The sequence below is a fragment of the Talpa occidentalis genome, unplaced genomic scaffold (assembly GCF_014898055.3).
Source record: "Talpa occidentalis isolate TD23 unplaced genomic scaffold, MPIMG_talOcc4v2.1 talOcc4.4, whole genome shotgun sequence".
Classification (NCBI taxonomy): Eukaryota; Metazoa; Chordata; class Mammalia; order Eulipotyphla; family Talpidae; genus Talpa; species Talpa occidentalis.
In genome coordinates this window covers 5,151,488-5,172,478 of record NW_023604295.1, presented here as the reverse complement: position 1 = coordinate 5,172,478, position 20,991 = coordinate 5,151,488, and the positions used below count along the sequence as shown (strand labels likewise).

At 50.8% G+C, this 20,991-nt stretch overlaps 1 protein-coding gene across 10 annotated transcripts; it reads right to left on the bottom strand.

The window, feature by feature from the left end:
* Positions 1-2,006: 2,006 nt before the first annotated feature.
* On the bottom strand, positions 2,007-20,808 carry SETD4 (SET domain containing 4). 10 transcript variants are annotated; one of them, XM_037524973.2, is made up of 12 exons: positions 20,683-20,808; positions 18,449-18,615; positions 13,762-13,857; positions 13,002-13,121; positions 12,425-12,462; positions 9,495-9,583; positions 7,723-8,152; positions 6,824-6,998; positions 6,132-6,213; positions 5,363-5,443; positions 4,030-4,153; positions 2,007-3,123 (listed from the first exon to the last, which is right to left on the bottom strand). In XM_037524973.2, the coding sequence occupies exons 2-12, from the start codon at positions 18,516-18,518 to the stop codon at positions 2,989-2,991; spliced, it is 1,440 nt and encodes a 479-aa protein (XP_037380870.1). In that variant the 5' UTR covers positions 18,519-18,615; positions 20,683-20,808; the 3' UTR covers positions 2,007-2,988. The 10 variants fall into 10 exon arrangements, with proteins under 10 accessions (XP_037380870.1, XP_037380869.1, XP_037380868.1 ...); XM_037524972.2 differs by lacking the exon at positions 20,683-20,808 and adding an exon at positions 20,403-20,442; XM_037524971.2 differs by lacking the exon at positions 20,683-20,808 and adding an exon at positions 20,123-20,365.
* Positions 20,809-20,991: the final 183 nt, after the last annotated feature.

Below are 20,991 nucleotides of genomic sequence, written 5' to 3'. Positions count from 1 at the left end.
TGTTATGGGGTTTTCATAACACGTTATGACTATAACCATCTCCTTTTGCTGACAACGGTGCTCCTCCCCAGGGCAGGTGCGTGAAATGCTTCCTGCACTCTCTTGGTGGCCAGCTGTAAGGGCAGGACATGGGCACAGTGCAGGTTTTCTGATCCCATGCAGACCGGGTAAAGGAGGAGTCAGAGTCCTCAGTGGTTTTGCAGGTCTTTTATTGGGGTTCAGCGGGTATATGGCAGGCAGGGGTGCTGGCTGGGGGGCTGGGAGGCTGGCAGGCCTCCCAGCCCCCAGCAAGTCTTCACACTATCTGGGCTCTCTAGCGTTCGTTCTGCTGCTTCTCGGCTTCGGCTTCTACTGCTGCTGCTACTGCTGCTGCTGGCGTCCCCCCGTGACGCCGCCCTTAAAAGCACAGTCTTAGCTCAGCTGAATCCCATCTACCTATGCCCACACCCTACTCCAGGTGCCCGCCATCAGGCATGCATTCAGGACAAGGATCCATCATCTATCCTGATGGTGGAAGAGCAGAAAAGCCTGACATTTTCTTTACCCTACACCAGCCTTGCTTTTGGGGGCTCTGCGCCCTTTGCTGCTGCTTCATTGTACTCCAGAGCTTTCCCTGAGCTCCTTCGGTCAACCTGTAGTTCATTGATTTTTTGAGAGGGTGTAGGGTAAGGAAAAAATGTCAGGCTTTTCCACCCTCCCGCCATCAGGATAGATGATGGATCCTTGTGGTCCTGAATGCAGGCCTGATGGCGGCACCTGGAGTAGGGTGTGGGCAGATGTAGATAGGATTCACCTGGACTAAGATTGGGCTTTTAAGGGCAGCATTATGAGGACGCCAGTAGAAGCCAAGAAGCCAAGAACGAACAGAAGCCGAGAGAGAAGCAGAGAAAGCCGGAGAGCCCAGATAGAGTGAGGACTTGCTGGGGGACTGCAACTCAGCAGAACTGGCAGGACGAATCCACCAACTTATCCCTCTCTCTCCCTAAGCTATTCATTTCTTCATTCCCCTTTTTTTGGTAAATAAACCCTTTGTTACCCTTTATGTGTGCGCCTGCAATTGAGTCTTATTATAAATCCCTTTGAAACATGCAGGTGAGGACCCACAGTCAGGCCAACCATTTCACATTGGGGTTGCCCTATAACAGAACCCCAAATTTCTTGCAAAGAGTCTGATTTCACATATACACCAAGCATTGTCTATAAAAGTATTATACTATTTTTTATATAAAAACATCTCTGTGGACCACCAAATATTTCCCTTGTAAATGTCTGACAGTTGCTTTTGTCACCAGTCACTGGATAACTAAATCCCAACAAGTCCCATGAGTCTGCAGTCTTCCATGATAAGAAGGGCTTTATTCTCCAAAGACATAAAGCGCCTTCAAAGAGTAGTTCATATATGTAGATCCTAAACATCCACTGAGAGGGGACAGGTAAAAATTAATTATGGTATAGGACAGGCTCAGCCAACTATGGACTGTCACCTGGCTTGTAAATGAAGTTTTATTGGAACACAGCCATGCAATCTGCTCACCTAAAGACAGTGGTTGCCATGCAGCAGTGGACCAAAGGTCACATGGCCCAGAAAGCTTAAAATATTTACTCTTGGTCCTTTATAGAGTTTTGATAGCAAGTGACGAGGGGTACCTAGGGATCCCACACAAAGGGAATTTATGACCTAGAACAGGGTTCTGCCATCGTCCACATAAAAATGAGGGGGCCTCCCTGGTGGCACAAGGGGTTAAGTCTCAGCACTATGAAGCTATCGGCAGCCACTGCACCATGAGTTCGATCCCCAGCCAGGAGCTGACCCACATGGCGCAGACCTCTCCTACCTCGCCGGCTGCTCCCCTCAGCAGTGTATTTCAGTCATTCTGCCTGTTCTGCTCCCCACTCTGTCTCTGGTGAATCCTCTCACCCCCACCCCCACACCTCTGGCCTTCACCCCAGATCTTGTATGCATAAATACTTTTTTTAAAAAAAGACAAAGGAAACTCTTAGTGTGAAAGAATTTTAATAAAGTGCAGAAAGAAAGGACTATTTTTCACAACAAAACATCCCAAATGACCCATCCCCTCATGGGCAAATGCCCTGCCAAAGAGGGTAGGCCCAAAGCAGGGCCACTGAGGAACAAAAGCTTGCCTCAGTCTGTGGCACCTCTGATGGGGACCCATAGGAGAGGGGTTCTGAAGCAGGTCCCACAAAGCTAAGCCAAAAGGAGATACCTCATGGGGCTAATGGCCGCCACTGTCAGCCTCCACATGACTCACCCACGTTTCTCCTCGTGTCTCCTTTCCTGCAGTGCCAGGGATCAAGTTGGGCCACAAAAGCAAGAGGGGGCTTTTTAGCCCACCTGCCCTGCGGGTCCCACAACTCCTGGCCCGCCACTGAGTCGGGGAGTGAGGGCTGCAGCTCTAGGGCCCGCCCCTCTGGACAACAGGGATGAAAACTGAAGTGACTCACACCAGTTCAGAGCAGCTGAATATGAAGTCCAGTGAGTGGCTGGGACCCAGGCCTGCCGTGCACCCCTTCCAGGATCCCCACCTACCACCCACGTGCCCCTAAACCTGACAGTACCAGAGCACTTAGAGGAGGTGCCCTTTACAGCTCCTGAGTCCGACAAGCAACAGGGCCCACAGGCCAGGTGCTCCCTCTTGGGGGCCGAGGTTCATTGTGAGAGTAAAGCGCCATGGGCTGCAGTGCCTCCCCCAAGCCCCCAACACACACACAGCTATGGAGCCCCAGGACCTGCTCTCCCACAGAGATCCTGCTGTGTCCTGAGAGCACCCCCAACACACTCTCCATGTTCAGGGTTTTTAGGAAAAGCAAAAGGCAAAGGATTCAGTGTGTGACTGTTTAATAGAAACTGCTTGCCGACTGTATATGAGTCCACATAAAATAAAGCTTAGTTCAAAAACGTCTCCGGAGGCTCAGAATGTGTGCGGGGTCACGCCCACCACAGGAACTGGACAACACGCCAGGGTGAGGTCACCTAAAAGCTCTTTGCAAATCGTTCAGGGTCTCGGCAGACGCCTGCAGGATCTGCAGCTCTTCCGTCCACAACGTTTCCACCAAAGTTAGTTGGTTTATCAAAGCGCCTTCTTCACTTTTCATATCAGAAATCTGGAAATTATTTCAAAATTATTTTTTTATTGGAGTGAAATACACAGAAGCATGAAATTTACCACTGTGACCACTTCTAGATGTACAATTCAGGGCTTCCAGTACCTCATAAAGTACATGACAGCACCCCCCTCGCACCTCCAGAACGCCTTCACCTTCCCAAAGAGAAGCAATCCCTCCCCATAGCATGCCCCGGCCCCCAGGAATGTCTGTTCTCCTTTCTTTCTGTCTCTGATTTTTCCTACTCTGGGGCATCACCTGAGTGGATCACACAGCAGTGGTCCTCGTATTCTGGCTTATTTCATTCATAATGGCTTCAAGGCCCATGATCATCACTTCTTTAACCCCAGGAATGCGGTCAAGTGAAATGTTTTAGTAACTAAAACATTTACTAAACAAAAAATAAAAAGGGAGCGTATGGGCCTCCCCGGTGGTGCAGCAGTTGAGCGCTAGACTGTGAAGCTGCCTGCAGCCTCTGCAGCACCGGTTCAATCCCAGCAACTAGGTGAGGGTCCCACATGGCGCGCAGACCTCTCCTGCCATGCCCACTACTCCCCTCAGCAGTGTACTTCGTCAGTCTGCCTGTTCTGCTCCCCGCTCTGGCTCTGGTGAATTATCTCACCCTCCCGCACTTCTGACTGTCCCCAGTGCTTGTATAAATAAATAAATAAATCTTTTTTAAAAAGAGGGGGCACAGACTTTAAAATCTTTTACTAAGAATGCACATAATAACTCCACCTATTAAAAGGTATCTAAACCAGTGTTTAAGTCAAAAAAACACAGATTATCTCAACGTTCAGTTACATCATTGCTCATTACTAATGTCTGAAAATAAGGTCTGGTCTCCCCAGAGACACGTATAAAACAAATAGCTTCTTAACCAACACATTTCTTCCAGAAACACACCTTTTTAAGCATAGCATGAGTCTCCTCTGTAAAACAGTGGCATATTTTCTGGGCTATGTCCAAACTCGCCTTCTCATTTGTATTTGAAATCACTTCCCCAAGAAGTACTTTTTTCCAGCACGTACTAGAAACAAAATGTTCAGGTAGATCACGTTAGCAAGCAAAAAAACAAAGGCAGCTTCTACAGTTCAACACAGCGCACGCGCTCTCCTGCTTTTCCAGAAGCAGGTTCCAGGCAAGCTCCCGCCACAGGCAGCTTCTGTGTGAGGCAGACCAGGTCTGCAAGAAAGACGGGGCACACCGAGAATGAGAAGTGAGGGGACCAGTGCTCTTCGCAGGCAGGGGCTGAATCTTACTATCAAGGCAATGCCGCGTCCGGCCTACAGAAACCAGGGCAAAAGACACAACGGGAAGGTGGGGTCACAGCCCAAAGGGCTAAGGGCTGGGGGGAAAGGCAACGTTGTCTTCCACTTCCACTGACAGGCCTCCCTAAGCAGCAGCAAACTAGGAGAAACACACTCAGAGCGGAGTGCACTACGGTGGGGGCGCCACAGGGACTCTACCTCAGGTCAAAGTTTGTACAAACGGGGCTCGGAGGACAGCGCCGCCCACGTTCTGCAAGCAGAGAAGAGCACTGGTGGTTTAGGGTGGGCAAGAGGGAGCCGCAGTGGCTCTGAGCCAGTAGGTGGCAGAGCCAAAGGAGCCACAGCAGGACGCAGCAGGAAGAGGGAGGGGGGCGGATCCTGGATGGGGAGCACCTGGAAGAGGAAGTGGCTGAAGAGGAAGAATGGGGGTCGGGAACCATCCCCCCGAGTGGCCTGGACGTTCAGGGCAGCTGACCACCCACAGGGGACAGTCTCCAGTGTCAGAGACAACGGCAGAACTCAGGGGCAGGAGGGGCCCCCGGGAGAGAGAGAAGGCGCGGAGACAGCACCAAGCTTGGAGCATCACAGGAGCTGCCACCCAGGAAGCATGGCCACTTTGTGGGGGCACAGAGAAGGTGAGAGAAGGGTAAAGAGCGCCCCCACCCGACAGAGCCACAGAGAGGCAGGAGCGTCCGCCCTGACCTGCGAGCAGCAGGCCTGGGAGAGATGAGCGGAGACCAGTCTCCAGCCCACAGATTCTGAGGAAACCACAATTCCAGGAAAGGTGGAATCAGAAGTGAACCCCTCGCCACAGGGGCAACTCCACAGAGAGCCGGCAGCCCCAGCACACATCCCCCTCTCTCAGGGCCGTCACCACCAGCCAAACAGCAACCCCAATTCCCAACTTTACATCCAGACCTTCTCTGGCGTTCTCGGCCGACACCACACGCCACCCGCGTGGAACTTACAATTCTCCCGCCTCCAGACAAAGCAGCTTCAGGGCCGTGAGGAGCCTCCAGGACGGCCCCTCCCACCCGAAGGTCAGATTTCTAAAGCAGGAAGACAAGCAGGGACAAAGCTGCCATTTCAGGGCGTGCCTCACGGCGCAGGGTGACCAGCCAAACGCTTTTTCCCAGGGGCTGCTAAACGTTCTGTAACCTGCAACCTCGGTCAAAAGAATGAACATAAGCCTGAACTTAGATGTGGGGGCAGCAGCTCGGGGTGAGAGGAAAGATGAAGAATCTGGACTGTCTGAGGCTCAAACAAGGGGTTTTCCCCGCCAGACACAGCACCCTCTGCTGCGGGCGACCTCTGCCACGGAGGACAATCTGGAGGGCCAGCCTTGGTCCCTGTCACTCCAACCTGGCGGGGAGTCACCGAGCCCCAACCTCACCCCAAGGCCTGCGCCCCTTGGCTGGCAGCTGAGGGCAAGCTACTGCCCCACCACACGTCAGACACGCTCACACCCCCACTCACCGATGGCCTGGGGCTCCCTTCGGCACAGGATTTAGAATTTCAGGCTCTATCCCAGGCCCCTAAGTCCGTTTCTTGCAAAGCATCTCCCCCGCCACAGCATCAACCACAACTCAGCACGCAGTAAGTGCTCAGTAAAGAGCTACCCGCCAACTGGCACAGGTCGGGGGTGCGTGGTGCCTACAGAAACCAGCCTCCCTTTCTCATCAAACTTTCCTGACAGAATAAGGGGGGAGGGGGAAGGACATAGAGGCTGAGACTTACTCTATAAGGTCATGATCCTTTAAAATGGAAATCTTCTTGTTCATCTGTTCATCTTTTGATGGAAGATATCTAACAAGCACATCTAGACACGGAGAAAAAGAGCAGGCTGAGATTTAGGGTGTCCTTGGCTTCTCGGTTTTCCTTCCCATTAGGAATCCAGACACGTCAACGGTTTTATCTAATGCAGACCCAAAATCTCTACTCTTCAACTCCAATTCAGTGAAGTCATTACTGAGCCCTTGAAAAGCTACAAGAACGCCAAGACGAGGGGCGAAACGTCTACGGCCTCAGCTCACACCCACTCTCAGCAAACCCACAGCTAAGTCAAAAGCTAAGACAGAAGCAGGGGTGCTGGGAAGCGACCCCTAAAAGCACAGGCTCTACAGTGGCACGGTGTTTACAACACCAAGTCTTTACAAGGCAGAATTCCTAAGTGCCCGGATAGCAGTGACTGCAATCATAAAAAAAAAAAAATCACAAACTTAAAGGGGACATGCAAAAATTATTAAAGCTGTACTTTAATGGATACAGTAGTGTAATGAGGGACTTTCCAATTTTTGAGAGTTCTTTTTATACTCCTGTGCTTTCATTTCTGTCTAGCAAGAAATAAAGTGATATCCATTTTAAGCCCTTGCCATTTGGGTCCAGACTTAAGTAACAGAGGCCCAGACCCATAACAAGCCGGCTCCCACCTTCTGTGACACTGACGCCGGCGTGAGGGTTGGGGGTGGAGACAAAGCCGTACTCCAGGAGCAGCCGCCGGCTGTCGTGGGGGCCGTAGCAGATGAACACCTCCTCGTGCTTCCTACGGCGAGAGCCCGTCCTGATTTCATAGCAGCGCGTTTCCTCATTAAATGCTGCTTTTACCTAGAAAGGAAAATGGTGAAAGATGTTTTTGAAAGCAACAGGAGCAGAAAGGGCCAGGGCTGCCTTCATCCTCTGTCCACTTCCACTCCACCCACCAAAGAGTCAGGCGTCCTCCAGGGCCATAGGGGCGGCCACCGTCACCACAGTGGACAGAGGAGCCGGGTGACGGCAGGAACCAGTCACGTGCACGAGCCGAGGGCAGCAGCAGGCCACACAGGGCGCACAGCGGCTACACCTGGGAGCCGCACAGGCCCGTGAGAAGGAGATTTTGTAGGGGACGCCTGGCTGGAAGGGAGTGGGAGCTGCTCAGTGGAGAACTGGGGCACTGACAGGGCAACCAGCCACGGGGGGTGCCTCTACCGCCAGGTGGGGGTGTATCCGGTGAGGGCAGGGGAATGCATGGGCTCTGACACCCAACTATGTGCAGCTGTGGGAGGAGGACGCATGCTGCTCCACCGTGGGGGGGAGGGCTGCTGCAGGCCGGCCGGGGCACACAGCACTGGGCACCACAGGCCCCGGAAGCAGAGTGGGGAAAGCAGCAAAGGAAAAGGATGCTGGGAGGGAAACGGGATGGGGAAGACAGACAAGCACCTGACGACAGGCAGGCTCACCTACAGCCCGCTGGTCCCTTCCCTGGGACATCGCTCACTATTCAGAGCCACGGGTTCTGCACATCGGAGTCCTTCCTGTCAAACAGGACCTGTGCCCCCTGTCAACCGCTCACCTGGGCGTGCGGGCTGTGGTTCAGCAGATCCAGATACGGGGCGAGCGCACAGGTGTCTGGCTCTGCGGAGCAGCCGGGCCTCTGCCTGTGCTTCACGTACACGGCTCGGGTGTTGACCGTGCACCAGGCCCACCGGAGGGCGCGGTAGCTGAAGATGCCCTCCACCGCCTCTGCAAACAGAGGCTGCAGCGAGAAGAAGAAGTCTCTGGAGGAAGTGAAGAGCCGCTGCACACGGGCTCGCTGCTCTTCCGCCCCGGCTCTCAGAGGCGCGGGCAGGAGGCTCACCACTTGCGGCTCCCAGCACACGGGGCAGGTGTAGGCCTTCGGCAAAATGTCCAGGTAAGGCTTCCAGAGAGAGCGGTCCCCGGCATGCCTTTCTGAAACTAAAAAGGTGCAGAGAGCCAGAAGAGGAGACGGAGGAGGCTGCCACCTTTAAGAAACAGAGTCGGATTAAAAAAATTAGTTTCGTGCAAAATATGAAGGAAGCAAAAGACAGAGACATCCCCACCCAAGCAGTGGCCAAGCAAGCGCCGGCCCCGTGTTCCTCAAGGCACCAGGAGAGAGCCCGCCTTCCCAGTCCGCCTTCCTCAAGGCTTCCCTCCAGGCTGCACTCTGATGCAGGCGCCCCAAAGAATCACCCTCTCACAAGTGGTAAGAACTAACTCACTAGGCCAAGCTCCCGCTCTGTTGGAGATGCCTTTTTTGTAAAATACCTCTTTGCCCTGTTTTTAGAGCTTGCTGGAAAGGCACGGTTCCACTTGTTTCATCTGAATAAGGATCTAGAATTAGGCAAGGAAAGAGCAGGTGCAGCAAGCCTACACCCCCACCCGCACAGGAACCACTGGGCGCCTGCAGCTGTTTCCATCTTAATTGTCTAAAACTTTCCATTGCAAGTCCTCAGACCGGCGAGTCCCTTTGCCAGTAGTCATCAGCCACACGGCTGTGTGAATCTAGATGGAGGCTCATTATGTCCTTGTTATGGTTCGAGAGCTTTTATTGCTAAACTTACCCACCCCACAAAGCCCAGGTTCCCACTACCCACATCACACTCCAAGTTCCAGAAGGATATGTGTCTACCAAGAGCAACACACACTCAGGCCAGTAAGATACACTAGGCCCGAAAAGGGAAGAAGGGGTGGGGTCCTAGAACTTACCCGGGGGTTAGAGGCAATACAACCTTTCAACTCTTGTAACTTAGAAAGAGCTTCTGCTGAGCTCATGCCCTGTCCTCAGAAAGTCCTCCCAAAAGACGACCATACATCCGCCAGGAAGTAGGCCTCACCTCCCATGCCAGCCTCCTCTCTTCTAGACTAAATAAAACTCATCCTTTCAAGGGATGTCAACAGCTCTTACCAGAATTCAAGTAAGTACAACAAAGGTAAAAAATAAGAGTAACTAGCATTTGAGGAGCCATCCTGTGACGGCAGAGCTCAGGCTACTGTGGGTCCAGGTCTCATGAATTATACAGGTTACCCACTTAGCCTTCATTTTCTAGTATTAACAGATCAGGATTCAAGCTGACATCCCCAGTGGCCTCTTCAAAACCTTCAAAATGCAGTTTACAATGAGGGAAGAACAAACTTCACAGAACAGAGTGAATTTTTCAAATTGTTTCGGATGTTTATTAGCTGCGAAAGCAGAGCAGCCGGCCCTGCTGACTAGGCCTGGATGACGTGTTGGAAGGAGCTGGACTTGAACAGGGAGCTGAACTTGAATGGAGAGCTGGACTTGAATGGGGAGCTGCCCAGCACAGCAGGTGGACGGTCACTTACTTGGCGAGGTAGGCCCCTAAGGAGCTTCTCATCACCGTGTCCGTGGTAAGCAGGCAGCTCTCAGGCAACGAAATCACCATCTGCCCCTCCTTCCCAAAGAAAAGGCAGAGTTCAGCACATCTGTCCTTTGGAAAGGGGCTGAGAGCGTGAGTTCTGTAAAGCCCACAATCCACCACCGTCAGCTGAGACCCCACGACGACCTGACACAGTGCACCCAGCCGTCGCCAGCAGCCTTGCCTCCACGTCCTGCAGCAGCAAGACACTCCAGGCGCGCACAACCCCAACTGGAACAGAAGGTTTGTCACATGCTGTAGGGTAAAGAAAATGTCAGGCTTTTCTGCCCTTCCGCCATCAGGATAGATGATGGATCCTTGTCCTGAATGCATGCCTGATGGCGGGCACCTGGAATAGGGTGTGGGCATGGGTAGATGGGATTCAGCTGAGCTAAGACTGTGCTTTTTAAGGGCGGCGTCACGGGGACGCCAGCAGAAGCAGCAGCAGCAGCAGCAGTAGAAGCCGAAGCCGAAGCCGAAAGAGAAGCTGAGAAGCAGCGGAACGAACGCTAGAGAGCCCAGATAGAGTGAAGACTTGCTGGGGGTTGGGAGGCCTGCCAGCCTCCCAGCCCCCCACCAGCACCCCTGCCTGCCATATGCCTGGTGAACCCCAAATAAAAAACCTGCAAATCTACTGAGGACTCTGACTCCTCCTTTACCCGGTCTGCATGGGATCAGAAAACCTGCTCAGTGGTCCTTCCTGCCCTTACACATGCCTGGCCAACCTTTCAGCAGAAAGGTTCTACAAACTCAGATCCTACTGTTTCCTCACTGTCTTATGGCAGAAAATAGGGCTGCCTACGGGAACAGGCAGAAAGCAGCCCCCAAAATTCCATCCAATGAAGCCTAAGTGGCCAGGGACTACTCCAGGCCCAAGTATCCTGGGTCAACCAGCTGAGAGAGGGCACCCGCCCGGCACAAGGGTCTCAATTTAGCACCTGCAAAAGCAGAGTGTTCAGTTCCTCCCATAGAGACAAAAGCAATAGGAAGAAAAAGTCAGATATCAAGTCAAGTCATAGACGCCAGACACAAGTGACAAGGGGAGGCCCAGCTTGCTTTATGACGGGCGTCTAGAAGCTGGTTGTAAATCTCAGTCAAAAATCTTCCCGGCTCCACTTTCGATCTCCTCGTCCACAAAGCTGGCTGTCACATACACCCAGGGCTCAGACACCCAGGGCTTCCTGATTTTTAAAAAAGCCACTTAATAAAACACTCTGTATCTTAATTGGGACAAATCCCTCCATCATCAAAATTCACCCAAATGGACACGTCAGATCTGAGCGTGTCCCTGTCAGGAAGTTCAGCAGAAAAGGCATGTGTGAGAGTGTGTGTGAACAACGCCAGCTCATGACCTAACAAAGCTCCCCCCAGTTGCTGCTACATGCAACAGGCGTGTTCCGCCTCCCTAGATCCCGCCGGAATAAAATCCATCACAGCACCCCTCAGAAAATAAAAGCACTGCAAACGGTGTGAATGTACTTAATGCTGCTGAATGCTACATTTAAAAATGGCCAAGACGGTAAACTGCACATTATGGTAAATTTCATGCAGGGTGTATTTTACCACATTAGACATTTTGAAATAATAAAAAAAAATAAATTAGTGTGACAGAATCGTTCTGCTAATAGGGACTATTCCTTAGGTCAGTTGATACAGCTGGGTTTCAAATAAACTAAGGACTTAATTATAAGTAAAAATAATTAAAACTAAATTGTAGAAATAATTTATAAGAGAAATAATAACACATTTACATTAGAAAGTCCTTAGCATTTCAAGAACCGAAGTATCTTGGAGGCCATCTTGGTCACTTCCCCCCTGTAGGGTAAGTGTCAGGCTTTCCTGCCCTCCCACCATTAGCATTGATGATGGATCCCTGCGGTCCTAGATACACGCCTGATGGCGGCACCTGGCGCGGGGTGTGGGCGTGCGTAGGTGGGTACACCGGGGCCGAGGCTGGGCTTACAAGGGCGGCGTCACAGGGATGCCAGAGAGAAAAAAGAGAAAGAGAAACAGAAGGGAGAGACGCAGAGACCACGAGAGAGCCCCGGAGAGCCCAGAAAGAGTGAAGATTCGCTGGGGGCCAAGAGGTCCACCCCTATCAGCCTCCCGGCCCCACCACACCCCTGCCTGCATGTACCTGGTTGCTGCACTACATATAAAAGCCCAATAAAACCCTGAGAAGGCCACCGAGGGCTCCAGGACTCTCCTTTACCCGTCTGCTCGGATCACAGAGGTCCTGCACTGTGCATTCCTGCCACCCCTACACCTCCTCGCTTTCTCAGAAGCAGGAGTCGGGAGCCCAACCTCCTCTCAGCCTCCCCTCGGCCTCTCCAGGCACTGCTGCCTAGGAACCGCCGCTCAGCGTGGGCACCGCGCTCCTGTGGCTCATGGAGCACACGGTCTGGTTTATAAAATTTGCTCCTGAGAGATGGCTGCCCCCTCCCCGTGCACCTCTCTCCTCACTAACACAATCCACCGGGGCCACCAGCCAGAAGAGGACGCACCTCCTCTCCCTCAGGCAGCTGGGCCAGGCTGGTCACTGGCAGGTGAGTATGGGCTGAAATTCCCTCGAAGAGAGGAACCTGCCCTTCCCACCCTCCTGTGCCACCTGCAGCTCGAGCTCCAGCGTGAAGGAAGCACTGGCAGCAGCAGGGCCGGTTCCCCAGGCCTGTCCCTGGGAGCAGAGTAAACTTCCCCTGTGGGAGGCATCAGACGCTTGGGGGTCTCCTGCAGCAAACTTAATCCTAATGGACAGAATTGACCCCTTAGGTAAACGAGAAATGCCTGTGTCAGGAATATTTTCAGTTTACTTGTTCTGAACCACAAAGCCAAAGTCACACAACCGACACTGGGTCTCGAGGACAGAGAAAGGCTCACCCGCAGGGAGGTTCTGCTCATCAGCCCTCTTCCTGTACCTAGGGACACAGAGACAGAAAAGGGACAAATCGTGCTGTCACTTCAAGGTCCTAGGAGACACCATTTTGAATAAAAGGTATGACTAACTTCAAAGTTACATGAAGCTGATGCTGGGGAACTCTTTGGGGTTCACAATCCTGAAGGGACAGTAAGCTTCAGGGTCAAGTCCCAAAGATCACAGACTTTTATCATACACGATCTGCTGCTGCGGGTGCAGAGGGGGTTAAACTGCTCAGTCCGTTACCAAGTGGGTGCTTCATGGAAAAGGGCAGCAGAGACACATGGTCTGAATGTCCTGTCCGGTACAATGTCAAGGCCTGCCCATGAGGGAGCCCTGGGGCCTGAGGGCACAGTAGACTACAGCAGACCCAAATCCTTTTGAAGAACACCTTAGTGCTCCCCATGTTGCCTCCAACCCACTTCTGGACTGAACTGGGAGTCGTGTATACAGGCACGTGCCCAGAGCTAGCACCTCCATTGCTGGGAGAGAATGTTCCAGAAGAAAATACTCAACCAAACTCCCTCCCAAGCTCCTCACTTTTCAGGAAAAAGATGTTAAGCCACAAGCAGCTTCTCAGCGTCCAGAAGAGAACGCTCATCCACTTCAGATCACAGGACTGGTGCAGCTGTGAGCACACAGCAGGCTCCCCCTGACACACTTGGGGAGCAAGGCCAAAAAGCTGCCAAGGGAGCACTGTCTACTGAGACGTCCCTCAGGGCTCCTGCCCTCCTGACACTCCAGGAGAACAAGCCCTTCCAGGGTGGCTTGGCACCACCCTGCCCACTCGCAAGACGACTCTAGCACCCCTGAGCCATGTCACACCCCTGCCTCCATGGTCTAAAAACCCCATGAACCCAGCAGAGACACTTCCCCCAGGTCTAAGTTCCAGGATAAAAATTTGGTTTTCCTTACGGAACACTAAGATCCTGGCAACAGATCCCGGCCACTGGAAAGATGAGTCGAATTTCAGGCTTACCCCTGACAAGCGTACCAGGGTTCATAATCATGTCTTTTATCTACTCTCATTATCCCAGCCTTCATCTTATTTTTCTCTTCTCATTTCCAGTTTTTCATTTTAATTTCATTTCTCCATTTTGGAATTTCTCCCCGTAATCCTGACTTTTAGAACAAGGTAAGGCATTAAAAAATATCACAGCAAGCAGGCAGGAAGCCTGACTCACAACTAAGAGAGGCTCCCAGGAGGTCACAGACCACCTGTGGCAGCGGCCTGCCCGCCCCACCTGACCCACACGTCTCCCACAGAGACAGGCCATGACACCTGGAGGTCAGACCTTACCTGGAAAACGAGCAGGAATTAGGTTTGTATCTTCAAACTTCCTATCTTTCAGCCACTTCTTCAGCGCTACAAATTCCGGCTTATAGCTCTCGGTCACTAGTCAAAAGAGGACAGAAAAAACAGCGATTAAAGTCACCATATAATCAGTCACCATTAACAAAAATCTCTGGTGAAATTTCTGTCATATCCTGACAAGGAATAAATTCCAAAACCAGCACACACACTATGAATGAAGGAAGAAAAGCTGCAGGATTGTCGCACCTGATAAAAACTAACATTCCTTCCTGATCAGGCCTCTCAGCAGCAAGGACAGAAAGGAACCGCCGCCACCTGGTGAAGAAACGCCAAGGCGAAACCTGCAGCTGCTCCGCCCGACGAAAAGCCGCCCAGGTCAGGAACAAGATGGGGCACCTGCCCGCCCACCTCGATTCAACTCCACACTGGGGGTTCCGGCCAGTGCGACCGGGAAAGAAAAATAAGACATCTACTATGGGCTGAACTGTGCACCCCAAATTCATTTGTCACAGTCCTAACCACCAGGACCTCAGAATATGACCTTCAGAGGCAGGGTCTTTACAGCGGTCACCATGTTAAAATGAGGTCATTCTATGAGCCCTAATCTAATCTAACTGCATCCTATAAAAAGTGTCCTTATAAAGAGAAATTCTGAACACAGACACTCATTGAGGGAAGATGACAGAGGAGATCCAGGGAGAAGACGGCGTCTGCAAGCCTAGGAGGCAGGTCTGGAGCAGACTTTCTCTCAGTCCTCAGGAGCAACCGGTCCTGCGACCATCTTCACGTGGACCTCCAGCCCCCAGAACTGAGACAGAAAATCTGACAGCTGCAAATGCCTACATGAATAAAGAAGGCCCAGTTAATAAAGTGGCAAAGGACCCAAGTGAAGTTCTGGATCACTAATCATTAGGGCAACGCCAATCAAAACCACAGAGCGTGTGCCTCATGCCCCAAAGCTGCAAAGAGGTGTTGGCAAGGGTGCGGAGAAACTGGAACACTCACACACTGTTGGCAGGAATGTAAAATGATAGGGCTGCTGCGGAAAACAGTATCACAGTTGCTCAAAAAATTAAAAACAGAATTAGCCTATGACCCAGCAATTTCAACTCTAGATCTATTACCCAGAATAGACAGATCTTTGCCTACCCAGGTTCACAGCAGAATTAGTCACAATATCTAAGAGCTGGAAGCAATCTAACTAGCAGTGAACGCCTGGATCAACAATGTGTTGTCTAGGGCCTCCCTGGTGGCACAAGGGGTTAAGTCTCAGCACTATGAAGTTATCTGCAGCACAAGTTCGATCCCCAGCCAGGGAGCTGACCCACATGGCACAGCAGACCTGGTCCTGTCTCTCTGCTGCTCCCCTCAGCAGTGTATTTCAGTCAATCTGCCTGTTCTGCTCCCCACTTTGTCTCTGGTGAATTGTCTCACACACACCTCCCCCACACACACACCTCTGGCCTATACCCCAGGTCTTGTATGCATAAGTAAAATATATCTTTAAAAAAAATAAAAGAAATGTGTTTTCTATATAAACACACACACAATATAATTTTGTGTTTAAAAAGGCAGAAATTGCAAGACATACTACGTGGATAAACCTTGAGGGCATTAAACTCAGTGAAATCAGCTGGTCACAAAAAGATTAATTGAGGTGTATCAATTCTGCTTAATTGAGGTGTATCTAGAATAGTCTGTCCATGGAAACAAAGTAGCATGGTAGATGCTAGATACAAGGAGAGAGGGAAACAGAAATCAAAACCACAATAAGGCAGCACTCACTCCCATTAAGATAGCAACAATCAAAAAGATAATAACAAGTGTCAACAAGACTGTGGAGCAATTGCGCTCTTAAACTGCTGGTTGGAATGTGAAATTATACAACCACTTTTAAAGAGTAAGGCATGTGTCTCAGCCTTTTGGCTAAGAGCAAGTGTAAAAGTAGGGCAGTTTCTTTAAAAGTTAAACGTACATGTACCACCTGATCCACTCACTCCTGAAGAGAACCCACAGGCGAATGTTTACAACCGTTCTACTTGTAACAGACAAAAAATGAAAGCAACCCAAATGTCCATCAACGGAACAACTCACGAAATACAATCAGCTATAAAAAGAATGCACTACTGACACACAACATATAATTACCCAATAACGATGCTGACTAAAAGAAGCCAGAGAAAAAAAGAATGCATAGTATATGAGTACATAAAACTATAAAATGCAAACAATAGTGACAGAAGCAGAACAGCGGTTGCCTGCGGGTGACAGATGAGAAGATTTAGAGGAACAAGAGGAAAGGGTTATAAAGGGAAACAAGGACACTTCTGGGGGTGCTGGCTATAACCATTATCTTGACTGCGGTGACGGTTTCTTGTGTGTACCCCTAAGTCAAAATCAAATTACAGCTGACCGTTGACCAACTCGGGTGTTAGAGCACCCTGCATGGTCCAAAATCTGCAGAGCACTTTTGACTCCCAGAAGCTACTAACAGTCTGCTATTAACCAGAAGCCTTACTGATCACATAAAGTCAATTAACAAGTTTACATGCTTATATGTATTATACACTGTATTCTTAAAATTAAAAAAGCGAGAGAAAATATTTTATAATAATACTATTAAAATATTATTATTGTAGGATTCATTGACACAGTAACTTTACATCATCTGTTTGCAAGATGAACTGTCTATGGGTAGCTATATCACCATTGTCTTAGCTGACACAAAATATCGCAGGTGTTACCCATATTACTAACACTGCACATCAAAAATGAAAAGATAGGGGCCTCCCCTGGTGGCGCAGAGGTTGAGCACTGGGCTGCGAAGGTGCCCGCAGCCTCTGCAGCGCCGATTTGATCCCCAGCCACCGGTGAGGGTCCCACAAGGCGTGCAGAACTCTCCTGCCACGCCCGCTTCTCCCCTCATCAGTGTGTTTCATGGGTCTACCTGTTCTGTTCCCCACTCTGGCTCTGGTGAATTCTCTCACCCTCCCACGCTTCTGACTGTACCCAGTGCTTGTATAAATTAATTAATTTTAAAAAAAATGAAAAGATAATATAAAAGAGAAATTCACAAACCTCCAAAAAGTTTTACAATGTACTTACTGAAAATAATCCGTGTGTAAGTGGACCCTCAAAGTTCAAACCCAGGTTGCTTGAGGGACAACTGCATGTACTTTAAGTGATGCTCATCATATGTCAATTACGCTGCAATAAAGCTATTCTTTTAAAAATCTTTATGAGCCAAGATACAAGACTCCCAAGATATGTTATCACAAATTAGATAACAGATTTTATAGTAAGAGCAATTAATCAATGAAAATCCAAAGAGCAACTACTACACAAACAGTACTGTGAACCCCCTGGGAAACATGCAACGTGCTCTTTACCCTCAAAAAGTTGCCAATTAAGTTGGAAAAACTGGAAAACCAAGGTGTCCTACGAATAATACCCAATAAGGCCTCCCCAGTGGCACAGCGGTTGAGCGCTGGGCAGCAAAGCTGCCCGCAGCCTCTGCAGCGCCAGTTCAATCCCCGGCTGCCTGCGAGGGTCCCACATGGCGCGCAGACCTCTCCTGCCGCCCGCTGCTCCCCTCAGCAGTGTACTTCTTCGTCAGTCTGCCTGTTCTGTTCCCCGCTTTGGTGAATTCTCTCACCCTCCCACGCTTCTGACTGTACCCAGTGCTTATATAAATAAATAAATAAATCTTAAAAAAAAAAAAAAAGAATAATACCCGATAAGTATGACAACACAGGGTGACATTCGTGAGAACAAGATATGGCATTGCCAAAAATACAGGACCTCAACTCAGATGTAAGCTTGGAGGCAAACTGAACAAGTAGGGAATAGGCTGAAGAAGGATCACGGGTGGTGGCAGAGGGGAAATGTGTAGGATGAGCTCGGGGAGAACTGAGCAGAGAACATATTTCTCATACAGAGTGGCAGGGTAGAGCCCCTTCCAAAGATTTGATGTCAGGCAGGGAAGGTGTAGACATTACACAAAAGGGTGTGAGGATCACTGGAGGCTCCCAAACCAAAAAGATAGCACAGAAGCAGTCTCTTAGGAAAGCTAAACTGACAGCAGTAAATGACCCACCAGCAGGGAAGAAAAACAAAAGTAGAAACAAACCAGTAAAGAGCCAACTGACAGCATCTACGGTGAGTGGGGTGGAAAGGGAGAAGCTGATCTAAGAAAGGCCAGGCCAGGCTGAGTAGGTCACTGGCTGGGAGGGAGAGGAAAGATGAAGAGTCCTAGTTGACAGGCTTGGGGTCAACTAGGAGTGTGACTAATTTTTCTCAAAAGTAACAACTGTATCTATGTAGTACTGATACTTTCCAAGAGGTTGTAAGGACTTCCTATAGGGCACCTTGTTCAGACTGGGTCAGACTGAATTTGAAATGATGACTGTCATACTGACAATCTCCTGGGAGCAAGACATCAGGATCAGAGCCAGAAACCTAGGAGTCACCCCCAGAGAACACACAGTTGAAGTATGAGAAATAGATTCGTATCCCCCAGAGGTGCAAAAGGATAAACAGCACTAATAGAACTGTTTAGGAAAAACGCTCTCTGAACATTGCCCATGGCCTTTGCATAAAGCTATGTGTATCTGTGAATACCAATCCACAAAAGATTCCTTTTCATTACAGGCACCAAAGAAATGAACTGTACCTCCTCTGGAGTTGGAATTTAGGCAGCGTTTCCTTCTGATCCGGCTTGTCCTTCCTCTTCCCTTCCTCATACTAAAACAGAAGTGTCTATATATGTGTTCAGGCTAAAATAAAAAGCATTTTCTTTGCCTTGGTTTACACTTATATGATGATCACTGTTCTTTGTACCTATGAGGATTTAAATATACAAACGAATATTAATTTGGTAAGCCACTGCTCTAAAGTCTGTGTATGCAAAACATTTACACTAAGTTCAATCCTGACCCCTTGTGCACCAATTAAATGCTGCTCATATTGGTCCCTCTAAAAGGGCTTTATCCTGAGGTCCTACTAAATGCTGATTAATCATGCGAGGCCTCATCACCAGGTGCTTTGGTGACTTACATCTCAATTCGAATCAACATCTATTAAGCACGAAGGATACTGTGAATAAACAGTAGTCATAAAGCCCCCATTCACTAAGGAGTTTAAAAAAGAAAAAATACTGTCAGTGGGGCCTCCTTGGTGGTCTAGGTGTTAAATCTCAGGGCTACCACCTCTCCCACCTCAACTGCCCTCAGCCCTTGGGCCCTCCCACAGGAAAGGCAAAAGCGGCCTGATTTTGAACCGTAGCCTGGAGCTGACTCACATGGCACAGCAGACCTCTCCTGTTTCTGCAACAGGGTGGTCCCCAGGAAAGGGGGAGGTTCCCTGCCCCACCCAAGGAAGGGTGGAGCTGAGCAGGAAGAGGAGAAGCTGAAGAAGAGACTGAGGAAGGAAGGAAGCAGGATGGAGCCAGGAGACCTGGAGGAGGCGCATGGAGCCTAGAGACACGTGAAGAAACTGCTTGTCTTTTGGTCGTGGACTGGGTGACACAGATGTGGGTGAGACCCGTGGGGAGGTGACAATGGCAGCTTTTATCTGGATGTTGATTTTGCTCTTTTCCTTCCGGGCTTGTCTGGTTGTTTGTGACCCTTTTCTGTGGGTCCCCACTGGAAGATGCTTTAGACTTGTGGCAGGCTTTGGGGCCTTGTTCTGGGCCAATCCCATATGGATGGACTTTTACCCACGAGGGGACGGGTAACTTTGGGTGCTTCATTTAGAAACTAGACTCTTTGCCTTACCTGTGTTGTTTCCTAGTTTAATTAAAGTTCCTTCCCATTAAAGTCTCATATGTTTTGTGTTGATGCGGCGGATGGCAGAACCCATTTAGAATAGGCAGGTTTGCGGGGTTTTGGGCTGCCCCTCTCCCTGTCCTATAACATTTCTACCGCTGCTCCCCTTGGCAGTGTATTTCAGCGGATCTGCCTATTCTGATGAATCCTCTCACCCTCCCGCACCTCTGGCCTACACCCCAGCTCTTACATGCACAAATAAATAAATCTTTAAAAAATAAATAAACACACCAGTACGCCTGGAATATTGTGGAATGGAGTATGATGCAACTATTAATAGGAAAAATGCATAGCAGAGAACTCTATCAGGGAATGGGATGGTAGGCTGCCATTAATTGGAAAATTATGTGCTAAAAATAAAGAAATGTCCAAGATACATTAGTGAAAAAAAAAAAAAAAGTTGCAGAACATTACAAATTCAGTGAAAACTTTGGGTTCGCTTTTGAGCCCATGATAGGAATTTATAAAACAGAAAGGGTTTAAGAAAGGATATGCGAAACTGGACGGGGGAGGGAACTTACTAATTTGTATCCTGTTGTGAGACTCGCACTGTTATAGGACAGGGAGAGGGTCAGCGATACATGAGCTACCCCGAGGCGGCTACTGCCCGCGTGTGCACTTCAAGCACGCAGCTGCTTTGAAACCCGACCACTGACACACAGCAGACGAGCGAGACTAAAGAGGGGGTTCACTGTCTCATCTGCCCAGAGTGGGCGGGTGGGGACGGGGCCTCCCGGCCGGAGCTGCCCGGGAACCCCCCGGGCTGCCCTGCCCACTCCTGCGCCCGGCCGGGGGGCTCACCCGCGGCCCCCGACCCCGGGGCCTCGCCCAGGCGCGCCCACGGCGGCCTCCGGACCAGCGCCCGCTAGACGTGACCTCCGCGTGGTGGGACGTGGCGTCGGGCGCAGCTCGCGGCCAGACCCGGCGAGGCCTCGCGGCCCGAACTGGGCTTTTCCTTTTCACACCAAAAAATTAAATTGCCCGGACAACGTGGGCAGGACCCGCCCCACTTCCGGGGCAACTGGAGGCCCCGCCCCACTTCCGGGGCAACTGGACCCCGCCCCGGAAGTGCGTCACTCACCTCCAAGATGGCGGCGGCCGCGGGGTGGGTGCGCGCGGAAGCCCAGGGCAGTGCCCGACTGTTGAACCCAGAACTGACTTCAGGAAATGCGCTGAGGCAGCAGAGGGCGAGACCGCGCGCAGCCCGGGCCGCCCCCGTCCACCCGCCCCGCGCCCAGGCGCCGAGAGAAGCCGTCCTGTTCGCGCCGGCGCCCCCCGGCTGCGCATGCGCCGTGGCCTGGCTGCGCCGCAGACGCCCGGCCCCGCCCGGTATCTAGGCCCGCGGGCGGGGACCCTGCCTCGGAGGCGGCGGTGGGTCTTTCCCTCCCGG